This window comes from Thermobia domestica, chromosome 12 (genome assembly GCF_964235325.1).
Source record: "Thermobia domestica chromosome 12, izTheDome1.hap1.1, whole genome shotgun sequence".
NCBI lineage: Eukaryota > Metazoa > Arthropoda > Insecta > Zygentoma > Lepismatidae > Thermobia > Thermobia domestica.
Genome location: NC_137465.1, coordinates 39,700,233 through 39,715,175, shown reverse-complemented (window position 1 = coordinate 39,715,175; position 14,943 = coordinate 39,700,233). Strand labels below are relative to the sequence as shown.

The window sequence follows — 14,943 nt, the reverse complement described above, 5'->3', positions numbered from 1 at the left end:
TTACCGAGAAATAAAGTACCTCACACATACATATATATATTGGGATATGGAAATATTGCAGATTTACGACCCATTTATATGAAGGAATATATGTGACATTCTGAAAATGGCTTAATTTTTTGTTTCAAAGTATTCATCTTTAAAATCGATACACTTTTGCATATACTCAAACCAATTTTGAAAACATTTTTCCATTCTGAGGCTGCTACGTCAGAAACCACTATTCGGAATGCGTCAACAGTTGCTTCAGGAAAGAGAAATCGCTCACCATGCATCTTATTTTCCATACGTGGCAACAAAAAAGTCATCAAGTGAGTACGGACAATGGATCATTAATTCGTCATTTTTACTGGGCAAAAAATCAACATTACTTAGTGTGCTTAGTGGGTACTGGCGTTGTGTTGAAGACTGATTCGACGATTTGGGATTGTTTTACGCAATTCATTTATGAACTGTGGGAAACAAATTGTTGTGTACCACACAGCATTTAGTCCTTCGATCTTCTAAAGCTGTGATTGCCATATGTCCGAAGAAACAAATAGTTATTTCCTTGCCAGCACTCTTCAAACCAACAATTTTCGACTCACTTCGAAACACTCAAATAGAGGATTGCTGTTTTGCTTCGGCTTCGTATGAATAGTTCTAGTTGCAAGCCCTGTAACACTGTGGCACACCAAATTTGACTTAACTTGAAAAATAAACGAATACGCTTAAACAAACATTCAAAAATAATTTAAACATAGAAACGTAATATTTTTCCAAATTTTATAATAGTGGAACAGTAGCAGCACTGTTAGTACAATTTGCAGAAACTTTTCCAGCGATGTTTGTGTGTCTCAACTGTGAACAAATTATTTTTCTGTTGAATGCTAATAATGTTGTGAAATTTTTGTAATTTGTTTCATTTATAATGTATGTTCCGTTATAATCACTTATCGAGCGTATGGTACACATTGTAATTCATCAAATCACTCACCTGTAATGTACCTTATCAAACTATCCTTCGGTATTTCCAGTGAGACCCTAGGTCAGTCTTCTAATAGCTTAAGTTATTTTCACATGTTAACAACACGATCTTCACATGTTTTTCGTGCCTCAACAGTGGTAATTATGAATATTATGTAGATTTTTATTGATATTTACGGGCGTCTGCTCTTTTCAGTGGTTATAGATTGCTCTTATTATTTTTCTATATAACACAATTCTATGTAGCCGTAATGTTAGTGGACTAACTACGTACATTTACTAATAAACTTTTTTTTTTTTTTTTAATTTTCTTTCCAATAGGTTCTTAGCATGTCTTGATCATAATCATATAATTGTATTATATAGAAAAATAATAATAGAAGTCGATAACAAAGTTGCTACTGGTCATGGAAGTCAGGGAAAACTCAGGGAAAATGGTGCAAGTCAGGGAAACTCAGGGAAAAAGACTGGAAATCAGGGAAAGTCAGGGATATTTTTTCTAACATTAATTGTACACCAATTTCAGCTTATCCAGTCATTAATGATCATAGTATGGAACGTTGCTTAGATTTTTATGGCAAGTAAGTGAAATGTACGTATGAGTAATTGATTTTTATTTTCCTCTATGGAATGAATGTTCTCATATATAAATATTCAGCGTTACTTATTCCTTATTTATATGTCAACTTCATCCGACACCTGTCGTGAAAGTCAGGGAACTTCCTGCCAAGGGTCAGAGATGGTCAGAGAAATAGATTTCTCCAGATCAGTAGGAACCCTGTATAAATACTGAAAAAAGTAGGCACCCATATATATTGATAAGATGTACGCAATATTCGTAATTACCACCGTTGAGACACAGGAAATAATGTGAAGACGACTTACGCCATTGCTTGCCCCTAAAGAAGAGTGACCGAGGGGTCTTCATCGAAATATTAGATAGATGGATGAGGAATATTGTAGTTGAGTGATTTTATGTACGTTCTGTTAGTTATATTCGATCATACACAAATCACATTAGGTACGTTTTAATTAATTAACTAGTGAACTTACCTGTCTTTGAAGAATGATGCAGCTTAAATATTTCGAGGCCTGAGGCAAAGTTAACGGTACCATAGCCGATAGACATAAAAGATATATATATAACAATTTCGGTCTCGATACCAAACTGAGATTGATCTTCTAAGAATAATTGGTTTGGTTCTGGAAGCCAAACCAAAATTGAAGAGGAAGGAAATTATAGAGAAAGGAGAAATAAATTCTGTAATAAAACCACTGTAGGCCACCGTGAGTTATCAGTTTACAGTTGTTTAATATCGTTTACTAGGATCAATTACCCGCATCGCTGGGTTAAATAAAGAAAAAATAGTAATATGTTCCGTTAGTCAGACATTCTTACTATTGGTAAAACGTTCTTTGATATCGGTTATTTTTGATAATTTTTATATTTATCCCTCCCCTCCCCATGTTGCGGGGCACGGCATCGGGCATGTCACTGTTCGTCTTAGTGACCCCGAAAACTGGATTCGACACTAATATCTGTCACTTTCGATCATTTTTAAATGTCCCTTCCCTCCCCGCCTTTTAGTTACACCGTCAAAGTTATATGAAAAAAAAAAAAAAAGATTTATCTTCATCGAGGTTGTAAATTTGATCGAGATCGGTCCGGTGGTTCAAGAGTTATTAGGTTTTATTTATTTTTATAGATCTCTCCCCTGTCCTCCCCTCCCCTAAGTTCTGCCTTAAAAGTGATATGATAAAAATCACCCCAGATCGGAACCTCATCTATGTTGAAATTTTGGTTAAGATCGGTCGGGTGGTTTAAGCGTGATGAAGTCACAAACACAGTGACTTTTATTTTTATTTTTTTTAACATATATATCTCCCCCTCCCCCTTCCCCAAGCTACACTGTAAAAGTGAAATGACGAAAACATCCCAGGCCCAAACCTTATCTATGGTAAAGTTTGATCGAGATCAGTGGGATGATTCAAGAGTTATTAAGTTTTATTCATTTTCATATATTCCTCTCCTCTCTTCCTCCTCCGTACAAGTGATATGATAAAAATCACTCCAGGTCCGAACCTCATCTATGTTGAAAATTTGGTTAAGATCGGTCGGGTGGTTTAAGTATGATAAAGTCACAAAGACAGTGACTTTTATTTTTATTTTTTTAACGTTATTTACGTTGCTCCGTCAAAGTGAAATGATAGAAAACATTCCAGGTCTGAACCTTATCTATATTGAAAGTCTGATCGAGACCGGTCCTTTGGTTCAAGAGTTACTAAGTTTTATTTATTTATTTATTTATTTATTTTTATAATTCCCCCTCCTTCCTCTCCCCTAGTTCTACCGTCAAAGCGAATAACTAAAAACACTCGCAGGCCAGACCACACTTACGTCAGAAATTTGAGCGAGATCGGTCTGGCGGTTCCAGAGATTAAGAGTCACAAACATAGTCACTTTCAATTTTATAATATAACATGCAACGATCTTCCGCTAACGATGTTCGCATAATAATGAGGTCAAAATATATTTCGGTCCTCTCCTATAAACACGCCAAATCATGGTTTTCCGATTTTGTGAGTAAAACCGATATGTTGAAATGTACCTTTTTTTTGTCTTCCCGAAGCACGCAGAATTAGGTTTTCGGTTCCGTGAACAGAATCGATATATCAAAATTAATTTCGTTTCTCTTTCCGAAGCACCCCGAATTAAAACGTTTGTTTAGGTTCCGGGATCGGAACCCAATACATTTTTGGTTTTGTTACCATTAACAGCCCTGATCTGAGGTGATCCTTTTTCCGCGATTGTAGCGATGAAAAATATGTCTCCTTACTTCATCCAATCATTTTGAAACACAGCTTTCGACTAGAATGTATACCTTGGAGGGAAATGCACGAAAAAACAGTCACAATTGTTGTATTTTTGACATAGCATCTGTTGGAATGTAGTTGTAAGTTTGTGTATAAAAGTTGTTTCGAAACAACACCGACAACTTTTGGGAGGTGATTTTTGACACCAAGATAAGACAAAAAGTATAGACCAACCTGGTTGCACAAATGCTTCCTCTCGGAGTTATAGGTTGCCGAAAACATGAAAAATTGAACTTTAAAAGTCCATAGCTCCTAATCTATGGGACCTACCGTAGTTGGGTCAAGACTTCATTTAGGAACTAATATGCGCATTATCCAAAAATACATGTTTCAGAATCCTAGGGCACTCGCTCAGCAATTTTTATAGAGATAGTTGGTGAGTACTTCAAGTTATATGCCCGTAGCCAAACTCCCTCTGCAAAAATTGCTGCGTTAGTACCTTACGATTCTGAAACATGTATTTTTGGATAGTTCAAATATTAGTTCCTAAGTGAAGTCTTGACCGACTACGGTAGGTCCCATAGTTTCGGAGCTATGGACCTTTAAATTTCAATTTTTTATGTTTTCGGCAGCCTATAACTCCGAAAGGAAGCATTTGTGCACCCAGGTTGGTCTATACTTTTTGTCTTATCTTGGTGTCAGTAATCACCTCCCAAACGTTGTCGGTGTTGTTTTGAAACACCCTGTATATTCATTGATATTTCAGAAGTTTTATGAAGTGAAATGAAATATTAAAAGCTTTACGTCCCACAGGTATGCCGGCAAGGCTAAAGGAGACGGTGATGATAAGAAATTAGTGAAATAAAGAAAATGGGAGAACCCCGAGAAACCCCACCACACGGTGTTTGTCCACCACAAAGCTCACTTGGTGCGACCTCGGATCAAACCAAGGACCCCATGCACCAGAAGTGAACGCTCTACCACAACTACCTCTTCCTCTTCAGAAGTTTTAGTTGAAGAACCAAACTACTATTACTAAACACTCTTGTTTGGAAGATTCGTTGCTTAATGATTATAAATAGTGAAGCAGTCTAAAATATTCGATAGAATAGTGAATAGTGATAGTATATTTCGGTCCATTCCCCGCATTCTAGTAGAAGTTGTGTTTGGCAATTATTAAAAAAACGTAGACACTTTAAAAAATCTAATAATCGCGGAAAAGGATTAGCTCAGGTCTTGAAATATCGAGGATGCATAATTCTGTGAAGGCACAAGGTAAGTTCACTAATCAATTAGTTAGAACTAATATTCAAATACTTTCCTTGTCGTCTGTTAAAAAAAAAAAAAAAAAATGTTGATGTGTTTTTTTTTAATAATATACAAGGTAGTTAGTAGTCAAATTGGCAGAAACTTGTAAAGTACTGTTATAGCTTAATACAAACTTGATAAATTATTTTTCTTTTTACCTTAAGTTACGTAGTCCTTTTATTATCTTTGTTAACTTTCGCTTCTGTCAGAGCTTTTTCGAAGGAGTGAATTTTTTCTTGAGATCAAACCGTGAACTTCTCTCTTCCTACATGCTGTTTTTATTCTTGTGTGTGAAAGTAAGAACAAATGCTCCTTTTTAGTTCTAAAATTGTATTGAATAAAGTTTAATTAGTAACACCACTGTGGAAAAGGACAATACCCATACACCGCTTCGAATTGTCTTCGAACATGACAAATGTCTGTTCATTGTTGTCTTGTATATCTGTCTTTCTAAGAATTATGAAGATTTTTTTGGTCAATTCCGAACAAGGTGATCAACATTAAATTTTGACATGGTCACATGGGGGCGTGGTGGCTCAGTGGTAGAGAGTTCACCTCCGGTGCTTGGGGTCCCTGGTTCGATCCCAGCTCGCGCCGTGTAACTTTGAGGTGGACAAACACCGTGCTTGTTGGTTTTCCTGGTTCTCCCGTTTCCAAGGTTTCATTTAATTTCATTTGACATGGGTATTTAGGACAGAAGTTGGGATAGCATCATTTGTAAACTTTTAATGTCTGTAGTCTTGACACTGCTCATAGCAGTCAGCGAAAATTCGTCGTTTAATGTAATTTCTAAGGAGCTTAGTGTACCAAAACTCCTTTATACATTTATTCTGTCCGTGTGTCCGTGGAGACAACTAATATCAAGAACTACCTGATGGATCATCACCAATTTTGGTCAAGACGGAGAGGATTAAAAGGGAGGAATCAAATTCGTTGATACAGGTGATATTCAAACCGGAATTGGTAGAAATAAATCCTTTCCGGTGTTTACGTTGATCGCTATAGAGAAAATACGGTAATAGATAGCGAGAAGCTGTTGTCTGCAGTCGATTAAGCGTCCCAAGAATATACATGTAATTTCCATCCTTAATTCTTTACTAAGACCGAAAGTTATAGAAATCTACTACAACTTCCGGTTCCAATATTAATCTGCATAAAGAAAAAGGATAAGAGATACAAATTTTGGAATCGATTTAGTGTTCTAAGAGTAGGTACCATCTTCTCTCTTGATCTTCTGTTCAAATCGTTAGAAATCAACCACTTCCGGTTTTAAAGTTGGCCACCATAAAGTAAAAACGGTAACAGATAGCGAAACGCGGTTCTCTGTCATCAGTTAAGCATCCCAAGAACATATTCCATCTCTACTAAAACCTGATGTGGCAGAAATCAATCATTCCGATATGTACTAATGAAAGGATGAAATAACCAATTTTTTAATTTTACACACCAAATCCTCTAGAGTTGCGAATTCTGACGCAAAGAATGAAAAAGTGACTGGCTCAACATGGACTCGAACCCGAGACCTGTGGCATATCATGCCGATACGTTAACCACTACGCCACTCAGTCCACTTGCCAGAATAGCCACCCACTTTCTCACTCTCGGAGTTGGTGCTCTCATCTCGGACCACGTGGGTTGTACCCCAGTCCCCGGCTGTGATTGGACAATCCTATGTCCATATACCGAGCACCTTTATGACGATTGATTTTATAGGATGGTTCTGGGAAGCAGACTGGGTGGCGTAATGGTCAACGCATCGGCACGATATGCCCGAGCTTCCGGGATCGAGTCCCAGTCCAGTTAGTTACTTTTTCACTCGTTGTGGTAGCAATCACTTCCAATTTCAGCGTTGATCGATATAGAGTAAAAAAGATAATAGATAGCGAAAAGCGGTTTTTTTTTGCAGTCGATTAAAAGTCCCAAGAATGTGCTCCATTTGCACTGTAATGTATCTACTAAAACTGGAAGTGCTACAAATATACTGTCAAAATATTAATGGAGAAAATATCACGCCATACAAACCAAGGTCCTTCAAGTGGTGTACACTTGACACTATTACTTGTTTAAATTATCCATAGTAATTTAGAAAAGCAAAACGGAATATCTTTTAAGTTTATTAATAAGATAGCTCTTCATGTGGTTTATATTACAAAAAGATTGTAATAAGTTCGTATTTTCATTTATATATTTATTGTAGGACCACAGAGCAGAAGAGGCTAGATTGGATCCCTTCGCCGATCTATTTGGTACACCGATCAAGAAAGAGAAAGTGTCTCCAGATCCCAAAAAGTCCCATCAATCGTCTTCCCAATCATCGAAACCTTCCTCCGGATCAAAGAGCAGCAAAACTTCCGAAAAAAGTGAGAAACCATCTAGTGCGGTGAGTAGTGATAAGTTATCCTCCAGTTCTCAGAAGCCAAAACATATTCCTCAAAAGGAGATGAAACGAGAGAAGGATGTCAGTGTTAAAGAGGAGAAAGAGAAGAAGGACAAAGAGAAATCTGAGAAGAAACGCGATAAAGAGAGAGATAAGGAGAAGTCAAAAGAAAAATCACACAAGCGGTCTTCGTCATCACCAAAGCTTCTGAAAGAAGAATCGAAAAAGCAGCCCCCACTACAAAATGATGACCCACCGCCACCCCCACCCCCACCACCGCCTCCTCCCAAGGAAAAGGAGAAATCAAAAGAAAAATCGGAATCATCGGAGAACAGTAAAAGTGAGAAAAAGAAGAAGGATAAGAAAAGTAAAGAAGAAAAAGTGAAAAAGGAAAAACACAAAGATAAAGACAAAGGGGATAGTGAGAAAGGAAGTGAAAAAAGTGAGAAACGTGACAAATCTCCGAAAGAAGTGAAAGAAAAAGAACACAAAAAGTCACCAAAAAGTTCGTCGAAAAGTGGAGACAAAGGGAAGGATAAAGAAAAGCATAAAGATGGTGAAAAAGAGAAAACTAAACATAAGCACAAGAAGAAAGACAAAGAAAAGAGCAAGAAGAACAAAGAAGAAAAAGAGAAAGATCGAAATAAGGAGAAAAAATCTGAAACGAAGAATGAAGTGAAAGACAAGGAGAAGAACGGCTCGTTGGACAACCACGACGACTCGTACAAACGACCGTCAAGTTCTCGTTCCAGTCCTTTTCCAAGCCCCCGTTCGAGTCCGTCTCCTGTGAAACACACGTCATCTTCAGCCGAAAAGCAAGTAACGCCATCCAAAGGGAAAGCATCCACGCATCCGTTAAAAACTTTATTAAATGAGTTGTCTGATCCGGAAAGCAGTGACTCGTCACCGGATATATCTCCTCTGTCACCGGATGACGACCGCATTGAGTTTCCCCCACCGAAACCAAAGGAGAAACCCATAGAAGAAAAGGTGATAACTAGTAAAAATGCCAGTATTATGAATAAAAGTACCGTAAGTGAACCGTATGAGAAACATAAAAATGAGAACAAACATAATAAGGATAGTGTACAAGAAAAAAGCAATAGTAGCAAGAATAAGCAGAAGGATAAAAGCCAAAAGAAAGAGAAGAAGTCAAAAAGCAATGAAGAACCCGAAAACAAGGAGAAAGATAAGGAAAGGAAGCGCAAGAGAAAGAGTAAATCGAAAGAAAAGGACCATGATGTAGAATTAGGCGAACGAGCGGCCAAATCACAACGTTCAGCAGCGGAACCTGAAATGGCCGTAGAAGAGAAACCCATTGAAGCTCCCGTAAATAACGTGGAAGAGGACACGACGAAGATGAAGTTCACGAAAGAATATATATCTGAACTGCAGGATCTTCAACGCAAAATTATGACATTAGACGATGCTACGTGTCTGCAGGGAATCGTACAAGTAATAGAAGAGACAGGACAATATGAAGTAACGAGTTCAACATTTGATTTTGATCTCTGTGCTTTGGATAAAGACACTATAAAACGGTTACAGAAATATTTATCATCATTGTGACAAAAAAAAAGTGTTCAGATTATTGTTTTTGTGATATAATGTGTAAATATTTAATAACACGCCAGTTCGATCTGCAGAATTAGAGTATATAGTGTATCTTTTTTATATAGCAGTTATTACTAATTGTGTTGAAATGTTGAGAGGTCAAAACTTTTTAAATCTTCTAATCATGATTTTGTGTATGTATATATGTATGTTAAGAAAGACTTGCCATGATGGTTTAAGATTAAGTATGGAAATAATTACAATAAGTAGAACTACCAAAGGAGTTACACGAATATTCCGCTTCATAATTGACTTAGCCAAATACTTTACAGGAGTAAAGGGCCGCTTTAGTTCTTGTGTTGACAGTTGTTTTTGTTGTTAAAAGATGATTAATTTTGTGTTGGTTCTCAGATGATATTTGGAAACTTTGTGTTAATTCTAAGATGATATTTATTTTCAAATGACTTCTCTTCGATTTGAAATCAAGTTAAGAGATAAATATGAAACAAAATAGTTATCCTTTACCTTCATAAGCAGTGATAACAAGAATGAATATATATATATATATATATAAAATAACTTTAAAAAAGAAGAAAGATATGTCGATTAATTTTACTTTGAAGAGTTAGCAGTAATAATCCTGCTTTATAAGGCATTACGAGAACTTTGATTTTGATTGGAGCCAACAGTAGTAGATTCTGTTAATAGTTTAACAGAATCCTCTTCTATGTCGTCTATCCATCTTTTTCTGAGCCTGCCTCTTCTCTTTCGATCGTCTGCTTTCCCTATGAGCACCTTCCTAATCATTCTGCTTTCGTACATGCACTGTACATATCCTGGCCATCTTGGTCTTTCTTGTTTGATTCTTACAATCATATTTGACTGCACATATAGATCTTGTAATTCTAAATTTGTTCTAATGCGCCACGTGTTTTTCTTTCTTATTGTTCCATATATTTTTTCCAGGATTTTTTTTTCGATCTTACTAACCATTCCTCCTCTATTGTGGTCATTACCCAACTTTCCGAACCATACATAAACAGTTGAACTATTATGTTAATGAGTCAGTAAGCATTGAGGACAAAGGCGATTCTTGAATAAGTTTTATTTTTCGAAGATATCGGGTGGCCGTGGTCTTGCATTACCTTCGATTAACATAAATCCTTAAGATTTATGTTTAATTGCGTTAGGATAATTTGAATTAAAATTTAAATACTTTACCTCAACTGGGAACGTCAACTTACCTTTGTATTTGAAGCTCTATACAAAAGTTAACCGCTGTTCACAACAAACTTCATTTACGTTTGTACCATTGGCTTTTCATACTCAACCCTTCCTTTTCTATGATACTTTCAACTTACGACTGTTTAGAAGAAAATAAGTAAATTACATCTTTTCTTATAGTTTATCTTGGTAATTATTTAATTTTACGAAATTTGACTTGTTTGTTGGTAGCTTCTGGAGACCATTGAATTTCGTATGCGTAAGATCTTTAAGTTTCCAAATTTCCTTTCTACTTCATGATAATCCACATGTCCCTTGGGAATATTCGAAAGCTCTCTAAGATATTTAAGTCCTTGCCTTGTAATATCGCTTCTTGCCTAATCTTGGAACGAGTGGTGAATTGAATCAAGTCATTCTTAAAAGAGGACATGCTTTATTATGTTTGAAATAACGCATATCTTGCTTTGACTGTGACTGATTCAATTGTTTACGAAAAATTGAGGGTAATTTGTGATCTTTTTAATAGCACTGATACAGAAACTTGAGCATTGGGATGAAATATTTTGTAAAGCTACAGGTTTATGAAGAGTAAAGGATACATTGTTTCAAGAAAGTAAAACACAAACAAGAAATCTCATGTATCATTTTGTGTAATTCTTTTAGCCATATTATTTATAAATGTTGGTGTGTTGTAGTTAATGTTTTTGTGAGTACAAGGAAAGTGTGTACAGTATATGAAAGTGAGTAATCAGAATTACTGGGTTTTGAAGAGTAGAATGCATAAGAATTATTGTGTAGCATAAATATCGATCAGTATAAGATGGATATCTAAGATGAATAAAGATATCAGGCATGTATCACATGCATTAGAATCACGTTCTCTATCGTCGATATTTTTGAAAAAAAATTTATAATGGGCGACCTGGTATGCAGCTGGTAGAACGCAATGTAGTTTTGCTAGAAAGATCATAATTTTGCATATTGAAAGATCTCAGAGAAAGAATTATGCAGATACTATTAGAAATTTACGTCATTTGTACAAAGGTATATTTTAGTTATACTCGGCATGACAAGTTTTGTTGATGGAATATAGGTGCACGTACAAAAGGTAGGTATATTTTTTGTTATCATAATACCTAATGAAGTTAATTTTTTTTATTTCACTTCTAAAATATGCTTTGCCAAATAGTAGTTGTAAACGTAATGAAATACTTATATTCATTTAGTTTACAAATCTCTATTGGTTGAATCATTTTTCGTGAATGAAAAATAAAATTTCTTCATTAACTGTGATGTATAACAAATAGTGATGTATATAGTTTTTTTTTTTTTCTCTAAAGCAGACAAGGACACATAAGATATTCCTGTCGTTTATTTTAATTTGACATCATTGTGTACATTTTTTTTGCTCATTTAAGTATTGTTGTACATATTAATGTGTTCTAATTTTACAGTACAGTGACGTAAAAATCGATGCATTATTTTTGACATTTGAGTGAAGATTGTAAAAAAAATTACCTCTTAAATGTGTTGTTGTGGAAAATGAGTGTACAGTATGTGAAAGAGAGGGAGTTGTGTGATAGAGTTCATATTCATAATGTACATATTCATGTATAAATATTTCACTGTACATTATTGTGTGCATGAGTTGTTTGTTATAACTTCTGTTTGTGTGACAGATTTTTACTAGAGTAGTTGCTTTATTTAATTTATCATTTTTTTTAAAAAAAAATTATGAAAATTGATGGATTTTGTTAAATTATTGACTGAAAGATTATTCGTTTTGTTATAAGAGTTTTCATTGTGTATTGTTGTTAAATATAAAAACACATTCGTCTTTTTCTTTAAGGAAACAAAATAATGAAAAAGTACGAAAACTTGTAATGTGTAACAATAACATTGTAAGTACGATTTATTTTAAACTTGAGTATATTTTCAGTCATTTCTGTTTGTTGCCTTTGTTCTTTCTTTAAATCTGCGATATAGAGTGTATGTGGGACGTAGAATGTGTTGTGTGTATTCTGACATTATATATATACATATATAAATTGCGTTGCATATGTTCTTGAAATCGTGGTAATTGTCTCTGCGTATTTTTGAAATGTGTTCCTAAATAACTGAAAACGTTGTTATTTCTGTATTGACTGTAATACTTCTGGGGTATTGGGTCTTGGTGTAGAAGACCTTAATTGATCACGAGAAGCACACAAAACGAATTAATATATATATAATATGAACATCAAATGAAGAAATGAATGCAATATCGTTTACAATATTCCGTCTTGCCTCAGTTTTTTTAAAAGTTATGCTTAGTCAAAACTATAGACGCGATAAAACATGCAATTCTTGTGTGGTGCTCATCCCATTCCGTATTAAAATGTTAAGAAAAAAATATTTAATTGCTAATGCATTTTTCCATCACTTAGTACTTATTTCCCACGTTTCGATCGTAAAGGTACCCAAACTTGCCGTGAGATGTTATGTTTATCTGTTTTACAGCTTCCTGACATTTCTTTTTTCCTGTGGGCTTAATGTCAATAGTTAAACAACAGAGTGTAAGTTCAGAAGGTGGCACGGAATTTCGAAATTACAATATTAATAATAGAATGATTATTCAAGTTGTTTATAGTATAATTACAGAATTGGACAGATGGGCAGGGCAAATAACCTATTAAACATGAGGTCGGAAAAACTTTTCGCTCATGAGCTGCAGACGTTTTTGTAATTAAAATTACGGAACAAATGGATATTATGAGTGCTGATAAACAATATCTGGACATTAGTGAAGAAATTAATTATAATCGGCTTTTCGAAAATCGCTTACTCGCTGACTTTTTTTTTTTTTTTTGTCTTTTTTCCTTCAAATTAGAGGTTACATGCTCTTGAGCAGGTTTTCTGGTTTGTCTAATCACAGTTGCGCGATGTTGTCACTTTGCGGCAGGCGATAGTCTATACAGACTTCGCACAACTGCTTATGTGTTACCAGACACACGATCTTGAAATTTTGTATTACTATATTAGTTGATTCTCTTTGGCAAGTATAAAAATGAATTATGAACACATAGTGCAAACCACATGTTTCTATGTCAACTGGTTATCATAATGCATAGTTTTAAATGTTTCTATGTAAAACAGTTGTGAAAATCTTTAGAATAACTTGTTTCGCGTATAATTGCTAGTAGATTTTGATTCAGACTTTTCTTCAATATCAATAGTAATAAATAATCCATAAATAATTTATTTTCATTAATCATCCGTCCCCTTTAGCCTAAAAGGCGTAATCGTGGGACGTTAAACTAAAATTTTATTTTTTGTTACGTTTTTAAACAAATATTTTCATATGTATAATACTGGTAATTTAAAGAAAAAAGTAATGGAATGCTGTTTATTTTGTAAAACTTTTTTTAAACACTTCTTGATCCAATACACCCATTTTTATACTTTATTTATTTATTTATTGTTTGACGATTTCGTCATTCATTTCACACTTCTCCCTTCCCTTCTACTCAACATATGAACTAAGCCCCCGCCAACTGAACTTTGTGGTGGACAAACACCGTCTGCGTGGGTTTCCTCAGGGTTTTCCTGTTTCCATTTATTTCTGATCATCACTGTCTCCTTTAGCCTAGCCGGCATAATCGTGGGACGTAAAACTCAGATTTCATTTCATTTTTTCAACATATGAACTAGGGGCCGCGGTGGCTCAGTGCTAGAGCGCTCACCTCTGGTACACGTGGTTCTTGGTTCGATCCCAGTTCGCGCCAAGTGAGCTTTGTGGTGGACAAACACGGTATGTGAGGGTTTTCTTGGGGTTCTTCCGTTTCCTCTTACTTTCTTCATTCCACCATTTCATTCAGTTTCTCATCATCAGCGTCGTCTTGAACCTACACGGTATAATTTTAAAAATTAAAGATTTTATTTCATTTCATTTTCAACATATGAACTCAAGATTGCTGAATAAACGTGTAGGCATCTAAATGGTACCATAAATTATCACATTCCAAATAGACTTGACTGTTTCAAGATACAGAAAGGAGATATTATTAGGCGGAAATGTGAACTCTTACAGCTGTTCTTCAATTTGTGTGTTGGGGCCGCGGTGGCTCAGTGGTAGAGCGTTCACCTCTGGTGCTTGGGGTCTCGGGTTCAAACCATGCTCCCGCCAAGTGAACTTTGTGGTGGACAAACACCGTGTGCGTGGGTTTTCTCGGGGTTCTCCCGTTTCCTCCCACTTTCTTCATTCCACCATTTCATTCATCTCTCATCTTCACCGTCTCCTTTAGCCTAACCGGCATAAGCGTCGGACGTAAAACTCAAAAATTTCATTTCATTTCATTTCAATTTGTGTGTGAATAAAGTTTGCACTGTATGTTTTCGTAAGCTATAGAAAACATGTTTGTAAGTTTTTCTCAATTGTTTTTCAAGTAATACCAAGAATCATTTTTGGAGTTGGTAATTTGGAAAAGGTAAGAAAGAAATTCAATGAAGAAAAGCAAAAAACTTAATTTCCAAAATTATGAAAACAGAAATTTTAGAATTCATTTTGTTTATGTTATCATTTATGCTGAAGCAAGAAGGGCGTCGCTAAAACAACGAAGAAGCCAAGTACATAACAGAGGAAGACTGGGGATTTTTTTTTTTTTTTTTGCATAACATAACCTAGAAAGATTCCATGAAATAGTAATTAACAAAATTTTGAG

General features: G+C 35.3%; 1 protein-coding gene across 1 annotated transcript in view; it reads left to right on the top strand.

Annotated features, from left to right (window-relative positions):
• LOC145666414 (uncharacterized) overlaps positions 1 to 13,641 on the top strand; it is a 52,518-nt gene extending 38,877 nt beyond the window's left edge. Inside the window, exon 5 of the mRNA XM_081733624.1 lies at positions 7,286 to 13,641. Within this exon, the coding sequence (XP_081589750.1) occupies positions 7,286 to 9,034 (1,749 nt within the window). The 3' untranslated portion in view covers positions 9,035 to 13,641. The remainder of the gene's footprint in view (positions 1 to 7,285) is intronic.
• Positions 13,642 to 14,943: the final 1,302 nt, after the last annotated feature.